This window comes from Aplidium turbinatum, chromosome 16 (genome assembly GCF_918807975.1).
Source record: "Aplidium turbinatum chromosome 16, kaAplTurb1.1, whole genome shotgun sequence".
Classification (NCBI taxonomy): domain Eukaryota; kingdom Metazoa; phylum Chordata; class Ascidiacea; order Aplousobranchia; family Polyclinidae; genus Aplidium; species Aplidium turbinatum.
In genome coordinates, this window is record NC_137487.1 from 8,821,019 (window position 1) to 8,846,115 (window position 25,097).

General features: G+C 37.9%; 1 protein-coding gene across 1 annotated transcript; it reads right to left on the reverse strand.

The window, feature by feature from the left end:
• Positions 1-3,254: 3,254 nt before the first annotated feature.
• Positions 3,255-24,576, reverse strand: LOC145785837 (uncharacterized). Its single transcript, XM_082597543.1, has 8 exons — positions 24,360-24,576; positions 17,311-17,424; positions 16,692-16,850; positions 15,038-15,174; positions 13,670-13,873; positions 5,372-5,535; positions 4,971-5,111; positions 3,255-4,510 (listed from the first exon to the last, which is right to left on the reverse strand). Exons 1-8 carry the CDS (start codon positions 24,453-24,455, stop codon positions 4,395-4,397), a joined length of 1,131 nt encoding a protein of 376 aa, XP_082453669.1. The 5' UTR covers positions 24,456-24,576; the 3' UTR covers positions 3,255-4,394.
• Positions 24,577-25,097: the final 521 nt, after the last annotated feature.

Genomic DNA, 25,097 nt, shown 5'->3' on the forward strand with positions numbered 1-25,097 from the left:
GCGTAAACTTTCAAGAAATTAATTTTTCGTAAACGTAAACTTTCAAGAAATTAAACTTTCGTAAACGTAAACTTTCAACTTTTCAAGAATCAGCTATGAAACTTCAAATTTAAATTGGAAACACGGATCAGTTATTTTTCCCTTCGGAAACCCTAAGATGGAAAGCTATGCAAATGCAAATTGCAAATGGCTTGCAGTTGACAGGGTTTTAGGGCTTGCTTGTCAGGGAAGCTGTACGAATGTTTTTGGTTAGTAGCCTAGCTGATAAGCTCAGTTACCAGGCTATAGGCCTAGCGCAACTACCGCATTATTTACTATATCAGTTAGCCCAGTGAGTTCAGGCTATAAGTTTTACTCTTGTGTGTGTAGTTCATATAGCCACTGGCATTATAATTGCATTATTGCTTACAAAAAGTGTTCAAAAGTCCTGATACTGGATCCAGGAACATTCTATTTGTCTTAGTTTGTATTATGTCTTAGAACTTAGATGCATTGCTGATAAGAGAATATGATCTGGTTAGCCTGGCCAATTAGTGCACAACTGTATTGGTACTAGGTTACCAGTTATATGCCATGGATGCTTTTTCCTACAATTGACTTTCTAAACAATAACTCGTTAAAATATTTTTTTTTAATTTTGTAATTTGCGGTGTGCGGTGCGGTGCAGTGTCAAAGTTCCAGATAAATTGCGGTGTGCGGTGCGGTGCGCGGATAGATGAGTCAGTTGCGGTGCGGTGTGCGGATAAAAATTTTGGGTTCGCTGCATCTCTATTGTGCAACGCTTCCAGTGTTAATGTATGAAGCTGCCAACTGAGTGAACAACCAAACACGTCATAAGGCACATAGCGCCATCCAGTGGCTGATTTTCTTTTCGTTATATTTGCCAAACAAAAAAGTATATCAAAAAAATTTTTTGAAAAAGATAATGCTTAAACACCAAAGAATCACCAAAAAAATTTTCATTTTTCATTTCAGGTCCCCTTTAAAACTTAGAAGTTACAACATAGTTTATCTTATTTCTAAACAGCTCATTTATTTCTAGCTGACGTCAACTTCTTCGGCGAATATCTCCGTGTGATGAAGCCTATCTGCCAGGCTTTAGACATTCTCCAGGGCGAGTTCAAGGCGTATTACGGAGTCTTGTATCCAACCATTACAATTTGCGCAAAGAAGTTCATCGAGATCAGTGATCTTGTAACCTGTGAGGAGCTGAGAGTGAAAGTCCTTGAAGGGGTGAAGAAACGATTCAACAAGTGCTTCAATGACATGAAATGCGTTATGGCATCATGTCGTCATCCCTCCTTCAAGACGTCGTGGCTACAATTTCTGCACTACGTTTCCACGGATAATGCTGACGCACTGCGAGAAAAAGTCAAGACAGATGTAATTCGACTGTTGCCGGAGACATCAAGACAGGTTGATACAGAGAAGAGTGACATCAGACTCCGAGGACGAATTTTTTGGTGTGTTGGCGCCATCCCGTGAAACGTCGGTGCAGAAGGAAACAGCAATTGTGGACGCCTTTTTTTCGGACAGGAGCAAGTCCTTAAGCTTTTCGAATACCGAGTTAAAACATCTGTTCATTAAATACAACACCCCCATTCCTTCCAGTGCTGCGGTGGAGAGACTTTTCTCTGTTGGAAAAGATGTGCTTAAAGCCAAAGCGGGCAGGACTTAGTGACTCTCATTTTGAAATGCTCGTGTTATTTTTGAAAGATGCGTAACAATAAATTTCCCTTAGAATGTGTTTTCTATAACGACGCTAAAATGACAGATTAAACGAATGATAACATTCGTTTTCAAGGTCATTTTTGTGTCACTAGGGACTTGAAGAGTGTTTCCTAGTGTCATTTTAGACAAAAGTAGCGGTAGCGCGCGCTACTTTGGTCCGAGTAGCGGTAATGCGCTACTTTTGTAAATTGGTAGCGCGCTACTTTAAAAGTAGCGGGTGCCCACCTCTGCCTGTAAGCTATTGCGAGTATCAAACATTTCCTTGTTTACTGAAACTGTTAATCGCAAGATATCTTTTGTGAAGCAAAGTGACAACACCACTCTTGCTTGGCGATGAATATTCTGATGAAACCGCTCGCCTCGCTATAAGTGCGCAAAACAAGTGGCCTCGTTTATTAGGCATTGTTAAAGAAGTCAAAAGTGTTGTTAAAGGAGCTTGGCCTGGCAGCTGCGGTATTCTAAGATAAATATTAACATGTAACGCTGGATCGCATTGCATTATCAAAGTCGAGTTTCAACACCATGACAAAAATCTTTAAAGATCGAAAGCTCTCCAAAACCTTAAAAATTCGTTTGTTAAAATGCTTTGTTTGGTCAATTTTGATGTACAGATGTGAAACCTGGACGCTAACAACAAAAACCCGAAAAAAGCTTGAAGCTGCAGAAATGTGGTTTTACCGAAGAATTCTTAAAATTCCATGGACAGTTTTTCGAACCAACAGAGCAGTTCTCCAACAGATGGGCCAAGAGCAGCAGATAATGAGATCTATAGAAATGCGGCAACTGAAGTTCTTGGATCACAGCATAAGGAAAGGCGAACTTGAAGATTTATCTTTAAGTGGAAAAATAATAGGAAAACGGTCAAGAGGAGCTCAAAGATTCACATTTTTGCACAATTTTCAACCACAAATCAAAAACCCTACTAAAATTTGGCAAGACGCACGAGATCGATCAAACTGGAACATCATTGTACATCGAGGGCTGTAACAGCCATGATACCTACAGAGAGAGAGAACGCTGGATACTGGGTACAAAATGCGTTCTTTTCTAGCACAAGAGTCAACCTACATAAAATTTCATTAGTGCGGCCCACCACAGCTCTCGTTAGTGCCAAAGTAGCCCGCATGCAAAAAAAGGTTGGTGACCCCTGTGCTAGGGCATAGGTTTGTAAATAACAAAGCTGCCTCTATAAAGTGGTATAGGCTAGTTTTAACTTTTGAAATCTAATAGGCCTTCCAGTTTTGCAATTTAGTTTCAAGGACTTTAAGGTGGACTAATATGCAATCTAAAGCAGTAGCTTCAAAACCTTTATTTAGATACTTGTTTCGAATCAACGTAAAAAATGCCTTTGAACAGAAAAAAGCTTAGTTTCTATGTGGTTAGGGAACGTTCAAATATTACGTAACGCCTTCGAGGGGGAGGGGGGGGTTTATGCAAAGCGTTACGTTAGCGTCACATCGGGGGGAGGGGGTTCAAGCAAAACGTTACGTAACGCTGTCGAGTACGGAATGGTAGTTTTTTGTGCTGAATTCGTAGTGAAAAAGCGTTACATGGGGGAGGGGGGATTGAAAAAAGCGTTACGTTGGCGTTACATGGGGGAGGGGGGGTCAAAAATTCGGAAAAAAAGCGTTACGTAATATTTGAACGTTCCCTTAGCAAATCTTTGGTTTTCTATCGCAAGTTTAGCCTGTTCCTTTCTGCCACCGCTTTAGTATGCAGTAGATAAAACTCAGTACGTCGTAGAATTATTAATTTTAAATAGCTCTTCTACGACACGACAATGGGGAACAGACAATTTTTGCTGGGCGTTTACTTTATTCAGAGCTAAATATACAAAGCGGTGTTTACTCGTCATGCTGTGTCCATTGACGAGTATATCAAGTCTCTCGTCATTTGATAATTGCCTTTCGATAGTAAGCAATGGTTGCTATGAGCTGTCCAGTCATGCGTTTTAACAATATAACACATGATCACAGCAAGCCGTTTCAGCCCACTTCCACAGTAAGACAAAAGTTAATAAAAAAGTAAACTTTAAAAGCAGTGACATCGATTGCAATAAAACTACAAATAAAAATTTGGGATCACACCTACTGCTGTATAACAAGAAGGTTTTATACACAGACTAAAGATTTAAATAGGCCACAATAAACTGTATTGACTACAACAAGTAATGGTCTTCCTGGTGGTCCATTAGAACTTTTTGTTTCACCAATAAACAAAGCATTGAAACAGCTGCTCTTCATGCTAAGGACGACCGATAAAAAACCTCTCGCAAATTGTTTACCAAAATAAAATAATGAACAAACAGAAGTTTATGTGGATGTGACGTTCATGCTAAAAATGACGTGAGGAGCAAGTCGATTTGAGCTTTCAAAATTTTGCCTACAGACCATAAAAGGTACATTCTACAATGTTTGCAATGTATACAATGTATATACAATGTATGTATACAATGTATGCAAATGTATGTAATGTATTCTACATTCTATAATGTATACAATGTATACAATGTTCTACAAATATTTGCAGCTGGTAGTTAAATACAAGTTCTTAGGCCTACACCTTAGGCTATTATGTATGTCTTTGTACACGATAAAATATGATTTTGTTAAAGATTTTTATGCAACATATGCTGTCGTTTAAAACTACAACGTTTCTCCAATTTATTGAAGTAAACTGGTATATGTTGTTGAATCGTTGGGCCACAGATAAGTGTTCTTCCTGAACTTCTGCTGGATCTCAGGTTGAATTATTCCATCAAACAAACCGTAAATTCCACCTACAGATGACATTAAAGAAGATAAAGAGTTTCTTTTAAAAAGGACTCTAAAGTGATACGTTCACTATCAACTAATTCTCAAATCATTACCGCAATACATTTTAAAACTGCCAAGGCTTTTTAGACAAATTAGATTCTCACAAAACGGAAGTATTTTGCCGTAGAAACACAAGCATTTTAAAATGTTTGTATGACAATCTGCTGCGTTTGGGACGCATAATGTCCTTTCTAAGTGAAAACATGCGTTCCACAGCAGCGCTGGATGGTATTGGTGTGTTGTATTTCAAAAACAAGTCTTAAAAACGTTTACTCGAAAACGAAGAATGACGCATGACGCTTAAAATCGGCAAAATAGTTGACGGCGCTATCACTTCCGTCAACTAAAAAATAAACTAACGGCGCTAGTCTCAGCGTCAACGTACAACACTGTTGACATGTGGCAAGTAATCTTGTAGGCTACCTGTGTGAATGAACAAAATTTTCTTTCCTTTGAATCGAGTTGGATTCTTTTCAAGCTCCGACAACATGCCTTTAACAGCTTTTCCAGTGTAGATGGGATCACATATTATTCCTGTTGTGCTGGCGATCCGAATGTAAAGCTCTGCAAGCATTGAAAGAGATAACTTAAATTTTTAAGTTATTTTATAAAAAAGAAATGGTTCGCTATGTGCGCAATCGCACCTGCTTACCAAGACTGTGACTACACCTACAGAAACTTGATTGTTCTGAAATCCTGTAGACAAATGATGTTATCAAAGTCAATAAAAATTGATGGTAGAAATAAAAGAAGTGAAGTTACAAGCAGCAATCGACTTTGGTCATTACGCTATTATGGAATGTGTCTAAAGTACAACCGACTACCTCGATCCTCACTGGTGCTGATTCCGTAACCCGAACCTCTGTAATCATCAATGATATCTGCGATTTCTTCAGCTTTTACATGAAGTATTCCACTGTTTGTCAACATTTTGTTGATGCGTCCGTAGATGAGGTCTTTATCTCGTGACACCGATATGCCATGAATTCTGAAATGAACTTTTAATAACTTAAAATTTGGCATGCATGACGTCACATTCTGACTTAGGAGGTTGCGTAACAAAATTGTGATAACGTGTGCGTTTGAACGTCTACTCATGTTTGCCTCGGTAAAGGCACATAAGCAATAAGCATGAACCGGATTGGTGTGATGAATTAAAGAATCAGTGCACCGAGTTGTTTTTAGTTTCTGTTCAATAACAGCTCGACATAGCGTATAATATTCAACAACAGTAGCAGTATACAGGGTCATCAATAATTAACGTTACAACTTCAAACAACTGTACATATTTACCAAATGGTAAACAATTCTTGAAAACCAACTCCATTTGAAGTTGGTCTTCAAAAATTGAATCAACTCCATTTGAAATTTTGAAGACCAAGATACTTGAAGACCAACTCCACTTCCTCGTAGTAAGGATCGGGAAACGCTGGGGCAAAGCCCTAGTAGGCCAATGGAGCTCTGGCACTAGCAATGGCCTGTGCTAGTCAAATCATGGCTCAACATACCTCATGAATATTACAAAGATAAAGTATAACAAGAACAGCGTAAAGGGAACAATCGCTTTGGGAGGTTCCTCGCTCGGTAGGACTCCAGTTTGCAGGCAGGCTGGACCAGATCGTCACAATGCTACTGCCCCACAAACAACACAGCAACAAAAGAAAAAGAAACTCAGAAAAAACTGGAAAAACAAAACATTAAAAATTGGAACATGGAACGTTAGAACACTTTACCAAAAAGGAAAACTTGATAATATCATTCAAGAAATGGAGATATTGAAGATAAGCATTCTTGGTTTGGCTGAAATGCTTTAGAACGATAGTGGGCTAGTAAAGAAGAATGGTTACAATGTAATTTACTCAGGAAATCAAAAACACTCTAATGGAGTTGGATTAATACTACACCCCAAAGTTTGCGCTAATTTGTCTGGGTTCTGGGCAATTTCAGGGGTCTGCTACTATTCGGTGAGTCCGATTCGGTGAGTCTGATTCGGTGAGTTCCTAACCTCTAACCCCTAATCTTAAAACGGCAATGATAATTAGGCTACGGTACCCAATAATTTAAAAAAAAAATTGAAAAAATCCCCCGTTAAGGGATCGGACTCACCGAATCGGACTCACCGAAACGGGCCATTCCGCAATTTCAGACCGTGTTCTTCTCGTAAAACTAAAGAACTTACAACATGACATTATTAGTCTAATACAGTGGTTCTCAACCTTTTTGTTTTGGCGGACCCCTTTTGGTACCTTCGAAGCGGTCGCGGACCCCCAAAAAAATTTTATCTGAAATTTTGGTATATCGCTTTTCCTATAATTATAATGGAATCAAATGTTTTATGAGTTTCGAAACGACACACTTAAAAGAATTTGGTGAACTCGCGACACACTTATGACTATTGATGACATTAGAGAAATTATGTTATGAGCTTTATGTTGGCACATCAAAAATCAGTAGGCTATATAATCTATAATTATGTTGATTTGATGTTTTTCTATAAATTTTATCAAAAACCAATAGAATTTTGCGACCGTTACAAACAATTTCTTCCTTTTTTCGTTTCTAATCAACATTAATTCGTTATAATCTTTGTCATCGCAAAACTGTGAGTGGTGATAGACTGCTGACCAACGTTTGTATTTCTAAGTTAAGCATTGACTAATAGACTACTGTCTCAAAAAAATTAAGTTGAACATAGCTTTATTAAAAAATTAATTCATTTATATATATGATATTTTTTTAGTTAGAAACCAAACCTTTGAACTTTCAAAGGACATCGCACCGGTTCGTTGGGAAGTACAGTGTGAAAATCACGGTAGCCGAATACACAAATAAAGCACAACCAACCAATTTTTACATTTCGTAATTTATCAATCATGCTGCAAACTCGCAAGCTTTCACGGACCCCCTGAAATCGCTTCGCGGACCCCAAGGGGTCCGCGGACCCCCAGTTGAGAACCACTGGTCTAATACAAGTATATGCGCCAACAAGTACTGCTTGTGATGAAGAAATTACCACATTTTACGGCGACATTGAAAGAGCTCTACAAAACTGTAAACACAACGAAATACCAATTATAATGGCCAATGGAAAAGGAAAAGTATATCGGAGCTGTGTGCAGCCTGCAATGCTATATGGTAGCGAGACATGGGTACTGAGAGAGAGTGAACTGGCAATCCTGAGAAGAACGGAAAGGTCAATGGTGAGAGCAATGTGTGGGGTGAAAACGAGAAGGGAAAAAAGGACTGAAGAATTGTTGGATATGCTAGAGATGAGAGAGACCATAGACCAACTGGCAAGGGCAAATGGAGTAAGATGGTATGGACATGTGATAAGGAGGGAGGAAGGAAGTTTTCTTAGAAAGGCACTAGATCTAAAGGTGGATGGGAAGAAGAAACGCGGTCGTCCAAGAAGAACGTGGAAACAACAAGTGAAGGATGAATTTTAAAAAGTCGGACTGAAGGGGGAAGATGCAAGGGACAGGGTGAAATGGAGAAAAGGGATTAAAACAATTGCTGCGCGGAAACAATCGGCCACCCCCACTAGTGGGGAACAAACCGACGATGGATTATGATGATGATGAATGGGTGACTTCAATGCTAAGGTCGGAAATATTGCTCATAGAAAAACAACTGGAAATAACGTTTTAGGATTCATGAATGAAAAAGGCACAACATTGATTTAAGAATGGTGTCACGAACAAAACTTGTATATTGCCAACACCTGGTTTATAAAAAAAACTGAAAAACTTTGGACTTGGAAGAGTCCTAATAATCATACGAGAAATCAAATTGACTATATTCTGACATTTCAAAAATTTCGAAATACTATCACAGATGCTTCCACAGTTCCTACAGCCGACTGCGACAGCGATCACAACCTACTGGTTGCCAAGTTCAGACTTAGACTACAAAAAGTTAAGAAACTTAAAAAGAAACAAAAAATTGATTGGAACTTCTGCAAGAACGTAAACCTAAAAAATGAATATCAACAAAAATTCGAAAATGAAATGATCAGCTCAAAAATCAACAAAAACACAACATCAACAGAGGAAGACTTCGACGTGATTAAATATTCTCTAATCAAAGCAGCTGAAATTTTGCCCACGGTTGAAGCCTCAAAGCATAAGAATTGGATGAAACCCGAAATTCTAGATATGATCAGAGAAGAAAATATAAGAACAAGAATGACTTAGAATACAAACGCTCAAACAACAAAATAAAGAAGGCTTGCAACGAAGCAAAAGAAAACTTTCTCAAAAACGAATGTGCTGCTATTAAAAAAAGCTACAATTTCACACCAAGTGAAGCACACCAAAAGATTAAAGCAATATGCATATATAACAAAAAAATTCCAATCAGTACACAAATCTGGGTGTTTAAAATCTAAATCAGGTGAAATACTTTTGGAAGAAGACAAAATCCTTAACAGATGGAAAGAATACATTGAAGAGTTATATGGGGACCCAGAAAGAACAACAAAACCATTTAAATTCTCTGAGCCACTTTCAGGACCAACCATTTTAAAAAGTGAAATAACATTTGCAAGGGGGCAGTTCTACTTAGAATCGCATTTTTCGTACTTGTCATAAATAACAATCTACACACAAAAGTTCACCCACAAACCATATATTGCTGGAAAAAGGAGGAAACAAGCTATCCAAAAATATTTACTTTGTTAGGCTGGGGCATTAAGGGTTTTACTTTATACCATTTTGAATTTGTACATAAAATCAACCGATTGTCTCCATTGCAGCCCTAAAAACTCGAAAATGGCTAGAGGTAGGGGCTTCAAACTGCATGGTGATCTAGTAGGGTATCCTAGCCATAAATTGATAGAGGGGATTTCTTTTAACTCTTTTATTTTTTAAATATAAAAAATTTCATAATTGCTATGCATCGAGAGCAAATTTAACTTCAGGATTTGGTAATAAAATATTTATTATATATTATAGGCTACTCTGAATATTGAAACAAAACTCAATCATTATGTCCGTAAGGGTCTACTGTACAATGAACATCTGTTAAAAATTTTAGCCAATTCTGACAAGTAGTTTTCTAGAAGAAACATTTTTAGTGCACAAAAACATGATTTTGAGTAAATCGCATTTGAAAAATAGAATTAGGTAAATTTATGCCTTTGACTTTAAATGTGACTGTTTTTCTTCTATGTCCATTCACAACAACTAAAATATACAAAATACATAACAAAATTACTGAGTTCACCTTTTGAAAAGGTGGCGCTATTTAGCTTATTCATTATTAGATTTTGTAAGATTTTGTATTAGATTTAGATTTATTAGATTTTGTATAAAATAAAATAAATTTGAAGTTTTTTTTTTCTAAGTAGAACTGCCTCTTTAAGTGAAACAAAAACAAACGAAGGATTAGGCCCAGATAAAATAAGCACTGAAATGATAAAAGCACTAGATGACATTGGCATCGACGTACTCCACGCACTCTTCAATAAAATATATGACACCGGTGAAATTCCAACTGATATGGCAAAATCTATTTTCATTACAATCCCGAAGAAACCAGACACAAGAGAATCAATGCGAAGAACATCGCACAATTAGTCTGATGTCCAATATTATTAAACTACTGCCGAGCCTGAGAGTCATCATGAACAGAGTTAGAATTTTAGAAACAAATTACACCCAGAAATAAACGAATGCCAATATGGGTTTATGCCTGATAAAGCAACAAGGAATGCGGTCTTCATTCTGAAAAACCTCGCTCAGAGATCAATCGAAATGCAAAAAGACCTGTACTTGTGCTTCATCGACTATAAAAAAGCTTTTGATAGAGTTCAAAACAATGAAATGTTATGCATGCTCGAGCGAATTGGAATTGACGACAAAGATCTAAGAATCGTTCAAAATTTATATTACGAACAATCAGCTGCTATCAGGATTAATGATGACTGCAGTGACTACATGCCCTTTCGGAAAGGAGTAAGACAAGGTTGTGTGCTAAAGACATATTGAAGATGAAAGAGGTATTAGTATTGGAGGAAACAACATTAACCACATACGATATGCTGACGACACCGTTTTGATAGCCGACGCGGACGTAAAACTGCAGAACATATTAGATATTGTCGTGTGTACGAAAAGCAAGATATTTGGCATGGAATTAAGTAAAAAGAAAACAGAAACATGGTCATAACAAAGAAAAAAGCAGCCGAAACTCCTATTTGTAATTTATCAGTTAATGGATTGGAACATTTCTTAAACAGGTCCAAAAATTCAAATACCTGGGTACTATGGTGAATTGGGATGCAAGAGACGAAACAGAGCTCAACATAAGAACAACAGCCCAAGCAAAAGCAAGCTTCCAACAAATGAAACCAATTCTTTGCAATAAAAATATCTCCTTTAAGACAAGGTCTAGAGTTTTAAAATGCTACATTTATCCTGTTTTTCATTACAACTCTGAAACCTGGAAAATCTCAACAAAAATGGCTGAAAAAATTAATGCTTTTGAAATGTGGTGTTTCCGTAGAATGCAACGCATTTCATGGCTGGCAAAGAAAACAAATAAAGAAATTTTACACCAAGTGAACCAAACCAGAACTCTGTTAAAAAGTATGAAAACCAGACAATATAAATTTCTCGGCCATGTAATAAGAACGGAATGGCCCGATTCGGTGAGTTCCCTATTCGGTGAGAGCTTTTTTCGGTGAGAGCCCTATTCGGTGAGTTTTTTTTTTTAAATTATTGCGCGCCGTAGCCTAATTATCATTGCCGTTATAGGGGTTAGGGGTTTGGGGTTTTTTGGGGATTTGGGTTTTTGGGGGTTTGGGTTTTTTATAGGTTTTTTATAGGTTTATAGTAGCAGACCCTAATAAGAAAGTGTAACATCAAAAACTGGAGCATCTCTCTTTAACTAGTAAAATTTTTGGAAAGCGGGCACCTGGCAGACAAAGACAAACACATCTGAAACAATTTAACGACAAGACAGAAACAATCATCCATGCAACATATACAGTAATAGGAATATTTGGTCTAATTATTCATCTGAGGCCGTCGATGCCTGGTTCAGGCAAGGCAATTGAAGAAGAAGACAATTTTTGAGTAATAAACAATATAAACATAATAATATTATTGTCAAATAAATAAATATTTAGGAAAAACTTTGCGTCAATAACAAGTCGGAGACGCAAGTTCGAAAAGGACCTGAGGCAAGAGTAATGAATAACTCTTTGAGGTATTTTGGTCCATTCTTTTTTCAGTTTAGCCGTCAGCGCTTCCAAACTTTGGCGGTGTTTAGTCGAAACCTTGCTCTTGTAGCGGACAGCAGGTAACTTAACTCATCCGCTCATACCTAGCTGTAATACTAGTCTACAGCGACATTTCGGGCACAACAATGTGGCAGAAATGATCCGAGAACGAGGTCTGTGCTTCTTTACTACATGTATGATTTTATTGTCACCACATAATTTAAAAGATTGCAATCGTCTTTCCACAACAGAACATAATTCAAATCATAAGTCCAACCCCGGAAACTGCAAACTGACGGAGCCAGAAGTAATATCATTCACTACTGTACCAAAATCATATTATAGAGAACTGCACCAAAGTTATACCGTACTCTGACATATATACTCCCTACACCAAAAGTAAAACTCTCTTTCTGTCGAATTGTAGGCCAGAACGCGATATACATAGTCGCTGAGGGATCAAGCATCTATTCTGTAGGCTAAAACGTTGAAGAGACGAAAAACTACGCATATGCGATTGAAACTGCCGATTGCAAGAATGCTTTGGCTTATTGGCATGCGATTTCTTGAGGCACGCAAATTTCTAATGGCGCTTCAAAATCCCGAAGCACAACTACAAAATTACTTGAATTACTGGGTAACGTTACATATATGCAAAAGAACGACAATTTCACGACAGTAACAAACCTAAGGAAAGTTGAAAAGACCTAAGGTGAAAATCCCGAAGCACAACTGTAAATTTCACGACGGTAACAAACGTTAAAAAGACCTAAAGTGAAACGCAGGGCGCTACACTCTCCAGGTAAGACCAGATGACAAAGTATAGGGGGTTCAGGTCTGGGGATGAAGGAGGCCATTCTTTCTTGGAAATGAAGAAGGCACATTGGCTGAAAGCCAGCTTTGCGTTCTCTTAGCTCCATGTGAATGGGCAGAATCTTGTTGGAATGACCAATTACGTTTTTCGAAGTGTTTCTTTTCTCAAGGCAACAATGAACCCTCAAGAATATCATTTCGGTAGTTTTCTTGGTTCAATTTCACTCTTTGGTCCACAAAAATCAATGGATTCCTTCCTGATTCGTTGACTGTGGCGCACACCATCACTGATGCCACCACTTGTCTCCGAGTGACTACCTAGGGGTTCCATGTCACCATCTCTTGACCAAACATAATCATTCTGACTGTTAAAATGATGCTGGACGTCAAATTTCTACTCATCGCGGAAGACAAGGTTTGGCAGATTGCCTCCTCCTGCAATGTATGAGAGCAAAATTCTGGCTCTGCAGAGACGTTTCTCAATGGTATTGGCATTTAGCAACTGTTTCTTCACGTGTTTGAATGGGCTCATCTTCAAATCCTTCTTGAGAACTGTGAACATGGTTCCATAGGCCACGTTCGCTTCCTTTGCCAGTTTTTGAATGGATCTCTTGGGATTGCTTCGTACCTTTTCTCTGGTTGCTTTTATCAATTTTGAAGTTCTGGCGCTTCGAGGGCGACCTTGGCAAGGTCAATTTTTGACATTTCCAGTTTCTTTGTGCCTTTTGAGAGTTCTCCAGACCAACATTCTGTTGATTTTTAAGTCCTTGCAAATATCACTCCTTGACTTGCCCGATTTGAAGAGCTCTATAGCTATTCTTTCATTCAAATTTTCATTCATGGCCTATAAAATTTAGGCCTAAAAATATAAAATCGAGAAATATTCAATTTATTAACATTGTAACGCTAAATATTGATGTTAAATACAGTTGTTTGAAGTTGTAACGTTAATTATTGGTGACCCAGTAGTTTGTAGCACAATCTCAACAATTTACTTTACAATTTGTTGTGTGTCAACTCGGGCGCATTTAATACAATGTGCCAAAGCGAAATGATTTCAGAGCTGAAAACAAACCTCAAGCCTTACTTTAATTTTTGACCCGTTAACAAATTCGCAATTGCCAGGCCAGAAATTGTTCCACAACTCCCACAAGCCACGACAATGTCTTGAAACTCGTCAAGGATGTTGTTTTCATTTATCATTTCTTCCCATGCATTAATGTAACCGAACATGCCAATGCCATTAGATCCACCGATCGGAATGGAAAACGGTGAAATTCCGGTCTCTTCTCTACAAAAAGTATATAACAAACAGATTTCAGTACACTTCAGTCGCAGCTCAGGTAAATAAAACATAAAATAAAGGTAACAAACTGCTGTAGATAAACAAACTTATCATACAATCTTTCCTCATGTCCTGTATTAAAATTGCACAATACAAGCATGCAACAATAAATATGTAAATCCATTGTGACTTTGGACTGCAGAGGTGACAAACCTGCGGCCCGTCAAAAAATTTTGTGCGGCCCGCAAATCAATTTGACAATCGCTCATGCATTAAAGACAAAAGACATCTCAAAGCTGTTTTATGCCTTCACTGGTACACCTTTCCTTTGCTATTTTTCAGTGCAAGTACTGTTGCTCTATCCTTTTTGCTCAAGTTGATTTGTTTTTATTTTTTACTGTTATATGTTTCGATTCTGCGAAAGATAATTTCAACTGTGTGGGTTTTATTATTTTCATCTGCCGTTTGTTACTTTTAATGAATAATATCTTGAGTCGCTTATAGAAGATTTCATAGTAGGTTACGATTAAAAAGTTGTGTGGCCCAATAACTCATGTGTAATTGACAAAGTGGCCCGCGACCGCAAAAAGGTTCGTCACCCTTGCTTTAGAGCAGGGGTTCTTAAACTTTTTTTAATGCGGACCCCTTAAAAAAAATTTGGTTTGCGTGAACCCCTTTTGTGGCCTATTCCGAGAAACTTTTTTGATCAGCATGAATTGGACACAACGCAATAAAATTAAAATGAATTGGTAACAAAATTTATGTTTTATTAAATTTAAGAAATAACGAATGCAGATTATTTTTCAATATCTTTGATTTAATTTCATTAATGTGAAGAATGCTGCTGTTTGTCTTCAACAAGGACATGAAATTGTGGCTTCGTGTTTGATAGGGCTGATAGGATAGTTGTTCGAACTTATCTTTTTTCTTTTGAAAAATGTATTCTATTTTGAAATTAGGCTATACACTAAGATTTCCATTAGGCTTTCATGGACCCCCTAAAACTAGTCCGCGTACCCCTTGGCCTTGGGGGTCCACGGACCCCAGTTTAAGAACCCCTGCTTTAGAGGCTGCGACAACACGTTCACAGAAAGTCCAATCAGCCAAGAAAGCTGATAACTCGTGCGTTTAGTCTGAATAGTCGATGCGTTTGCTTTTTCAAAGTATTACCTTATTTTTTTCACTAAAATATCTTGCTTTGATTGTAGGTCTGTGTAGAATTGTGGCCGTTTCGGAAAGACATAAAGATTGCTGTTGGAAAACAAAGAAAGAAGAAGGTTTCCCGGATGCTGTACTGCTTCTTCAGCCTAAAAATATAATCACACTTTACAAAAGCATCAATATTGCTTGTTACTGCCGAATATTTTACTTAAGCCCTCTGCATTCATTTGTGCATTGCATGACGTTTTCTAAAGAATAATTAGCAGTTTTACTTCAAATCAATGCTTTTCCCTTTATGTTCAAGTGACTACGTGACTTGTTTGTCTATATTTGGCCTCGGTTGTGCACCTGTGTTTTGCACCTGCATTCGTTTTCGTTTAAACCAACAACTTATTTCTCGATGATATAACGTCAGTTTTCATTGACTTCTACAACCTTTATGACGTATTTGTTTTTCAACATTTGTCAATCTTTAGAGAAAGGGAATTCGTCATTCTAAAATTTGCTATTCTCAAGACGGTCAGAAAGTAAGACTAAATCTCAAAGTTACCTGTGTCGTGTTGTTGGAAGCAATCTAGGCAGAAGAAACTGACCAGGCAGTTCAATAGAGCAAAGGTCAACAATAAATAAAATTCGTCACTGTAACGTCGCAACCAAAATAAACAAAGCGGACGTTACATTGCTTGTTAAGCTTCGAAACTGTGGCAAGAGAATTCTGTTATTTTGAAAGACTGCAGCACTGTAACAATGTTAACATCTGAAACACTTCATCCCCATTGATGCTGGAGCAGAGACATCATCATAAAAACTTGAACCAAAGTATTTTAGGTGAAGAAGAAAGATTGTAGATTGGAGAAAAAAAAAGTAGTCTTGCCCTTTTTAAATCAAAGTCTTTTAGTGATGTTCTATTGTGTTTTGTTTTTTTTCTTGATGTTGACGAGGAATCTTTTAGCTTCAGATTGCTAAGCACAGTCAAAACAACTTTTGCTTTAAAAGTTGTTAGTAGTATTATGTCATTTTACGTGAGCGTTATGTTACCGCCAGTTACCTTGATCTAATTACAATCAAGCTCTGTTTGACAAACGAAGAACTGTCATTCAATCTCATTTTACACATTTTTTTGGTAACTAATAAAAACATAGAGCTTCGGTAGAGAGTTTGTCTTGTTGAACCATAGAATAAAAATATGTGAATCGTTAGTGAGTCAAAATCGAGCAACCAATGCCAGAGTAACATCATCTATAGCAGACAATGACATGGGAAAATCTGGCCTGATGGGTTATTTAATTTGGCCCGCCTGATATTGGCGGAAACGATTGCTTTAACCCAATTCATCACTATTATTTCTAATGCACACACAATGATTCTATCTTATTGAAATTTTGTTATGAAGGGTCTATACTCTATAGTTTATTGTTATGTCACAACTAAGCATTGTTAATTTGGTTTACTGTTCCGTCACAGTTAACACGTTTCAAGGGATGCAATGCAACATCTTTTGCATCATTCCGAGTTTTGTGGTTTCAGTTACACTTGCATTACACAGTTACACTTAAGGTCTTCCACACTTGGTTGAATACTTCTCAGGCTCAACAAATGCGAAAAATAAATATCCCAGTCACAAACGCTGAAAGAAATAAGCAAATGCATGCTTATTGCTTACTGTAGAACTTGTTGCCAGCAGAAGATGACAATCTAAGTTCAATTCCCTTGCAGCCACAGCTGTAGCTCTGCAATGATTAGACTGAATGCTTCCACATGTTACAACAGACTTGCATCCTTGAGCAATCGCCTCAGCAAACAAAAATTCCAGTTTGCGCACCTGAAATTATTGTTATAATTATTAACAATTTCACTGCAAAGATTTGTCCACAGCAACTTGTAGACTTCTATTGCAAACCACATGCCAAGTGCTATTGCATATCATAGCACTGTTTTGTCAATATCAGTGGTTAGCAATAGAAGTGGATGCACATCCATGTGTCATGAGCGGGAACTGAACCTTCCAACTTGATGGGAATTGTGGACGTCTTAGATTTGAGCGGGAATCAAATGTCCTTCGAAACTGTCCTACGGTGTCCAGTATGCCGTTCTCAACAACTCAGCCAGGTCACAAGACAGTAAAACTGTTGTTACTTGCAGTCTTATTACCTTTAATGCAAGGAAAGGTACTTCGAGTACCTAGGGACTCATGAATCCAAAATGTTAATTTGCCTTGCAAGTCAAAAGCATTGCACTATATTCCTTAGTCCTTACAAACAACCATCAAATATTTACAATACCTTATTACCAGACATGGTACTTCCAGTCATATCATCTCGCTTTATATGTATTTCAAATCCATTTGGTAAATTTGGAATATTCCATTTGTGGACAGGTGTCGGCAAAGCAGCCAGCTGAAAAAATACTTCCACATGTTTTTTTCGTCTAACTTACATCACCTTACATGTATTACTCTGTAAATTTTATTCCAGTCAAGCCTGTAAGCTCCCAACGGCCATGGCCGCCGAAAAGTCATTAAATGACCTCGGAAACTACCACGCTGCCAGACCATGTTTGGTCGTCGGCTTCCCCACAGCCAACACTTTTCAACTTTGTTGGTACTGTATTTTAAACTTTTTCCCCACTGGTGTTAGTATTTTAAACTTTTTTCCACTTGTGTTTGTACGTGAAACTTTTTTCTCTCTACTCGCAACCTTTTTTCACAAATAAGTCAAAAGGGTCTCATACACCGACGAAAAATATTGCCTATTAAAGTTTCGCAACAAGTCTGAGCGTCGATCTATAAAAACTCGAAAACTACCTATCCACCTACTTGGGAAGAACTGTGTTTAAATACAGCTGCAAATATTTTTCAGGGCTTTGTTTACGATGTTCTTACCTCAGTAAATGCAAAAACACGATATTCACGGATTCTTAAAAGCACAAACTTTTAACGGATTTTTTCTTTTGGCTGCCAGGGGCAATAATTTGGCTGCCGGGAAGAAGCTCTAGTAGGCCATACTTGATTGCCGTAAGAAAAGAGCTTAGAGGCAGCCAGTGTAGCTTATTACAAAACAAAGTTTGTGTTATTATATTTAATGCTTTTTTCACTTATAATCTTCTGTTCACAAGTTGCGATACTTTTGCATATTGCAGCCTACCACCTCAACTTCAATTGGTAAAGAAAAGAGATTAATTGTTATGAAAGAACTGTGGAACATTGCATAGGGCTATCCATATGATGTTCAGATCTGCAATTATCATAAATAAGGCACCCAGTTGTTTTTATCACTGTTTTTCTTTTGGTATTTGTCTATTGGAACGTTAGTACTCTCTTGTGATATCCACTACCGTATCTAACTTCAGAATGGCCCGTTTTGGCGAGTCCGATTCGGCGAGTCCAATTCGGCGAGTCCAATTCGGCTAGTCCGATTCGGCTAGTCCGATTCGGAGAGTGCCCTATTCGGCGAGAGCCCTTTTCGGCGAGTTCCCTATTCGGCAATTTTTTGAATTTTTTTTTAAATTACCGGGTATCGTAGCTTAATTATCATTGCCGTTTTAGGGTTAGGGTTAGAGGTTAAGGGTTGGGGTTAGGGATTAAGGTTAGAGGTTAGGGTTAGAGGTTAGGGTTATTGGTTAGGGGCAGGGCTGCGATTTTTTCTTTCTTGTCGAGTGACCAAAAATTCTGCGTTTGTTTGTCGAATAGTAATATGACGTCACAAGAGTCAGATTATAAGCGTTTGGCCGCGAGTTACCGCACAAGTTGTGTACTTAAGTTTTTAATCGCACGCTGGTTGAGCGATTGCAAAGGAGTATCAAGCGCTAAGTTACCTGCCGGACATGTATACAGCCCTCGAAATTAGCTTGTATCTACGACGGCAAAAACATTGACATCGCCAAATCAACAAACCTTGGATTAGGGCGGCAATTGCCGTATGCTTTAATGTTTAATCAAATGATATTTTATGCGTTTCTTCGTCGCGTGTCACACGGCGATAGCCCAGAGCATCACGCAAGCTATTTTATGCGCTGACAATGCTCTTGTGAACTGTAAAAAGTTTGCAACCTTATAAATACCGGTTTATTGTTACGCAAAAGTTATTTTTTCATCGAATGCTTATTATTTACTGGTGTCGTTGCGAATATACATCATGGTGAAAGAAGATACAGTTAAAAAGTAGAATTTTACCTGCTATAGATTATCAAACAGAAGGAAAAGTTAGTGTGGTATTTTTCAAAATTTGTAAAGAATTTTATGACGGAAACAAATTGAAATTAGAAAAGCTACGGGGTCAAGTTAAAAAAGTAGTACGAAATTCGATAAATGGTTCTTTGGCAGTAAAGTCATGCTTCCGATCATATGGCATCGCGCGTTCATGAACAGGCAGTTTTGCGTCTTCAAGTATTCTAGTGACGACGCGACAACCTCATCCTCCGATACAGCATCTGATAATTCCGATTCTGACAGCTAGTTCTTTATCAAACAGACTCGTGTTTGCTCGCAGTACCCCAATTGTGCCGAAATTATGTCAGTGTAAACGTAAATCGAGGCAATCATCTCGCAGTGAGCTAATAATTTGTTACCGGTACCTGGTTGAACAATTAACGTTATTTTATGATAATTCAACGTCGCTAGATGTCGAATTAATGTAAAACAAACCTAAATTTCTTCTTGGTCATTGATACGCAGGCATTAAAATTCGTTATTTTTTCATTGACTTCACGTCTGTAGACGTTGAATCAATGTAAAATGATGATTCTTGCTGTCTGGGTAGCCTGCCCAATATAACCCTCCAGGAAATTTAAATCGATTTGTGCTGTTAACTTACTTTAAAGTTAACTCAAAATTAACTTACTTTCCCCCCTGAGTTATTTAAGGTGAATTAACGTAACAGCGTGCGTATCGCTACTTTTGGTATTATTACATCACAACAAATCAAACAGTGCAGTCGTGATAGACTACTCTAGTATATTTTTCGCTTCTCGTTTTTTCGATTCAACGTCTGCAGTCGTTGAATCAATGTAAAAACGACGGGTTTTGCTAGCTGGGTTGTGTGCTTTTGTGAATGCAAGTGCAAAATCGCCCAAAATTACGTAATCACAGAAACCCTTTTAGTGGAAGGAAGTCGAGTTGCAAGTTGCAACCGTGTTTATCTGTCTACTATTCTTTATTCACATTGCAAAAAAATTCTCCATTCTTGGAACAACAAGTGCATAAGTCAGACATAAATACAAACTTGCATAGACGTTGACAAGTAAAAGTAGCCTACTTCGAAGAAAGTTAGAAACCCGTTGTGTCGAATAGCACGAAACGTGTGTGGCGAAATATTTGATGCCAGGCGTTAGAACTTCGATCCAAGCATTTTCCCGCAGTGTTCAAAATGTTCCTTTCCATAAAAATAGCGGCTTTTTTCATCTGTATTTCTGAACGTCTGGTCAGAAACTAGGCTGTTTTCTACATGTGAAAAACTTTCATAGCAAGCATCATAACAGTCATTTTACCAGAGCAATATTGTTAATTAGCTCAAACAGCGAAATACAAACTGGCATAGACGTTGACAACTCAACGTAGCCTAGGTTATTTCATCTATAAAATAAATCCGTTGTGTCGAATAGCACGAAACGTGTGTTGCGAAATGTTTGATGCCAGGCGTTGGAACTTCGATCAAAGCATTCTCCCGCAATGTTCAAAATGGCGGCGCTGACGCCTTGGGAGTTTCTTGTGTGAAGCGTCGCTTTTAGACCTTGCTTTGAAGTAGGCCTACCTGGCGAAGGAAAGTTTACGTAAGTCAGCACTCTTATGATAGCATCACGTGATGCCTCCCCCCCGATTGTTCCTCGACCTGACGATGTTTAGTCCCCTTTCAGTTTTTTTTTTCATTTTTTTTTTTTTTTTTTTCATTTTTTTTTTTTTTCCGTAAGGCACGGCGTTTGTCGAATAGTGATGGCGCGTGTCGAGTGACCTCGTCACCGAAAAAGGCAAAAATCGCAGCCCTGGTTAGGGGTAAGGTTAGGGTTAAATGTTAGAGTTGGAGTTAAGGGTTGGAGTTAGAGGTTGGGGGTTGGGTCTTATTTCAACGTTAAAACGATGTAAAAGCGGCAATGATAATTAGGCTACGGCCTACGGTACCCGATAATTTAAAAAAAAAAAATTCAAAAAATTGTCGTATAGGGAACTCGCCGAAAAGGGCTCTCGCCGAATAGGGCACTCGCCGAATCGGACTCGCCGAATAGTAGCAGATAGGGTTGAACGGATAGTTGTAAAAGCTTGATATCCGGATAACGGATATATGGCAATTTTATTATCCGGTTAACCGGGTATTGGAAGGAACACTGAAAGCTACCCTGTCGCAGCACATCTAGTCTTTTAATCACTAAAATACACATGTTATCTTACAAGCAACTCAGTTACAAGTTAATGGTTCAACTCTGTTTCATGTTTACACAATAAAACAAAAACTATTGAATGCTTATTTTTTCTGTAATGCATTTCGAATAAAGCACAACGCATCAATAGTTGAATCGTTTAGACGAGACCGGAGTTTTGTAGCAAAAAGCCCGCATGCACTGAATGCTCTTTCTGCTTCCACAGAAGTGGGCTGAATGGTAAGCAGCGCTTCATAAAGAATTTGAAGATTGGCCGGCCGTTTCGCTGTTGCTTTATAGACTTCACATTCTTTTCGGATTGTCCTTCTGCTAAGTTCTATGGTATTGGATTTGGAAGGTGGAGTTGCAGTAGCAGCAACAGATGTTGACATGATGGCTTGCTCTAGTTGTTCCTTCAAATATGTAGGCCCTCTTTCTACCCTTGCAGAAGTAGTTGATACCAAGTTGCTTTCATCTTCTACTCTAGGTTCAGGATCTCTTGCAACCTTTCCAAGTAACCTTTGCAATAGGGTTGCTGCAAGAGCGTATACCTTGCTTCTTTTTTCCGAATTTACCAAACGTGTCAAGTTTATCATCCATCAGAAATCTGGGATCATGCAGGTATTCAAGTAGGTGAGTGAGACATGTGTCTCGCCTTTCTTTGATTCTGGTCTGAAGGCAAGATCTGAGACATTCTACAAACGCAGAATCAGTATCAGAAAGAGTTTTAAGTAGGCCTACAAAATTGTGAATTCGTTCAGCTGTCAGCAGCGCGGAATCTCTTCTGCAAAGTGCATCTACTGCGTGTTTGACAGGTTCAAGGACATTAACCACATCTTTGTTTCCCTCTCAGTGATTGCAATGGGAGAATTAACTTCAACAAGAGCCAATGTTATGCATTTCTCCACTTTTACAAACCGTTCTATCTCACGCTTCTTTCACTGCGTTTTGCATCTATCTAACTTTTGGACTGTGAGGTGAGTACGTGTGGTAACTTAATAGAAAAATTTGCAGACTGCAGTGACGTCATAACAGCGCTAAAAGCCGCCATCTAGATCAATCAAAACTTCTAAGATATATTTCTTCTAATGTTGCCGACTTCGCAGTTTTCACCTCTTGTGGGAAGTCACCGCACCACGTTTATCGCAGTGTAGATAACTGCGGGATGCTATTGGCCAGTGGCCACCCATAGCTAAAATATCGGATTTCAAAATTGCAAAACAGGCATAAAACACTCAACACACAGTAATACTTTTTTATTACACGGTTAACCGACAAAAAACTATCCGGATATCAGATAGGTGAAAATGCCTTGGTTAACCGATATCCGGATATTTCAACCCTAGTAGCAGACCCATCTAACTTATCTGCAGCCACTGGAGGGAGTATATTCTTGTTCACAACTTGCTGGATAATGGATATTTATGTAGAAAGACTATTTTAAGGGATGCTAATAATAGTAAGCTATAATACTCTTAGTCAAGTGGTCATATTTGTAATTTCATAAAAGAAACTAAAAAAAAAAACAGACATCAGTGCAAGATTTAAAGCCTGCTTTAGTGCTTTGCTCATCTTTCTGCAAGACAATTGATAGAACGTCAGATCAACACCATTCCTCAGCACACGGCTGTGTCTCAGCAAGGCACTTAATCACATGCTAACATAATTGGAGCAGCAGACTCAATGACCAGGATGTTCCTTTAATGTTTAACACCCATTGCGACATAAAACGCCCATTTAATCATTATTATAAACAAAAACATGTTTATTAGTGATATTAGTAACCTATTATGTAGGGCATAACGAGGTAATTCCGGACAGAATTTCCGTTTTCGGATTACCATTGCTCACGTGTTGCTTTTAAATCGACCCCAATGCAAATTTAAGACATTCACGCATATGTTAATAGTATGCTACAGCAATTTTCTAAAATTATTTTAAGATGGCCACAAGATGAGGCCTATGGTACATTTTCAGTGCCTAACTGTCCGTAATTACCCCGTCTGTGGGGTAATTCCGGACATGCACACTTTTAATGCAAAAAACAGAATTTCCCGTAGCCTTACCGTTACAGATAATTCCGGACAGCACGAAAACTTTAATTTTTCAGTTTTTCACCACATTTGGCGCTCGAAAGCTAAATTATATGTATATAGCCTATATAAAAAAGGAACATTTTGCTCACTCTGAAAAAGATTGTGTTTGAATGTTTTTTTTATCCTCGGACTGGGGAAGTCACTTTATGAATGCATTAATGTATTTTGTTTGCGTTGTGTTGTTCACTTACTTTGTTATTTTGTATTTACGTGCGCATTTATTCTTTATACTTCTGTTTTGAAATAAAATAAACTGATAATACGATTAGAACAGGAATTACCCCAGGCTGTCCGGAATTACCTCATGTCCGGAATTACCCCATTATACCCTATTGTTTATTAGTAGATTTTAGTACTTAGATTTCGTTTATTAGTGTTAGTGATATCCCTATTAAAGTAACTTCTGCAAATTGGAAAGAAATTTAAACGATAAGCGAGCCGAGTTTTTGTGTTTAGCATACCAGATGTAACTCTCCCTTCCACATGTCACAAACACTACCAACCAAGTAAAATCAAAAAGTAACTGACAAATATATGCAATGTACTGTACAATACACAGAAGGAAAATTAGGTATATATATATCATATTTTAACATTAATTGTTCCATTCAATGGTCTATGAATGGCTTGAAAACTGTTTCATTCATTCGATTAGGCTACTCTGATTGTTGATTTTAAGCTATTAACATTTATTTCATTTCAATTACGGTCCCCTGGTAAAGTACTAAGTTTTTATAACAATCTCTATAAGTTTTAATTCATTTCTTTATTGCAAATGTTTTAATTCCAACAATAGAGATTTAACAATATATATATATACGTTACGGTAGCTGTCGTAGCCAAAATTACAGTTCAGTAGCCTAGTTAACGGTTTTGCTATAACAAACCACAATTTTTTCTTTTGGAACCCCCGTCAGGTGCCTTGCCCATACTGGAGCTTCATATGACACAACAGACAAATACTTGCTCATTTGGCTTGGCATCTTATAGTTGAATCACTTTGAATAGAAGAATTGGTCTGTTTACTTCCACTTTTGAAATGAAGATGAAATAAAATATGAACAAAACTACCTCCTCACATGTCAATTCAAATGATAAGCATAGAATGCTGTAAAAAATATGGCACACAGTTAGACAAGACAAAAACGCAACAAAAACGTATGTATATAAAAAATGCACGTAGTCTAAACCCATCCTAATAGGGTAAGCACTTTAACGGCAAAATTTCATTAACTGTCGAGAAAACCTCGAGCCAATCAGAAGCTACGTTGTCTGTGACGTAAGAACGTCAAAATCATGAATGATCATCGCACTGTGTTTACTTGCCAGCGCATACAATTATTATTATTGTTGTTGTAGTGGTTCACTTCTGTGAAAGATGGCATGAAGTCCACTTAAGACTATGCAGAGAAACAGCAACAAAACTTCTTGTTGCACAGAAACGAGCATATGGTCGTATTAGTCTTCCCGTTCACTTAATCTAAATCAGGGGTGACGAACCTTTTTGCGGTCGCGGGCCACTTTGTCAATTACACATGGTTATCGGGCCACACAACTTAGCGCTTGTCAAAATTCTATGACGTCACATATTGGAATCGACCAAAAATACAAGGTGAAGTTGGTGA

Bases quoted from the DNA above. Each gene is read 5' to 3' on its own strand.
- LOC145785837 (XM_082597543.1), bottom strand. From the start codon at position 24,455: ATGCCAAGCCAAATGAGCAAGTATTTGTCTGTTGTGTCATATGAAGCT. The intron at 16,851-17,310 runs GTATTGTAAATA...CAATAATTTCAG, and splicing joins GTACCATGTCTGGTAATAAG to GTGCGCAAACTGGAATTTTT. The intron at 15,175-16,691 runs GTAAGCAATAAG...TTATATTTTTAG, and splicing joins TGCTGGCAACAAGTTCTACA to GCTGAAGAAGCAGTACAGCA.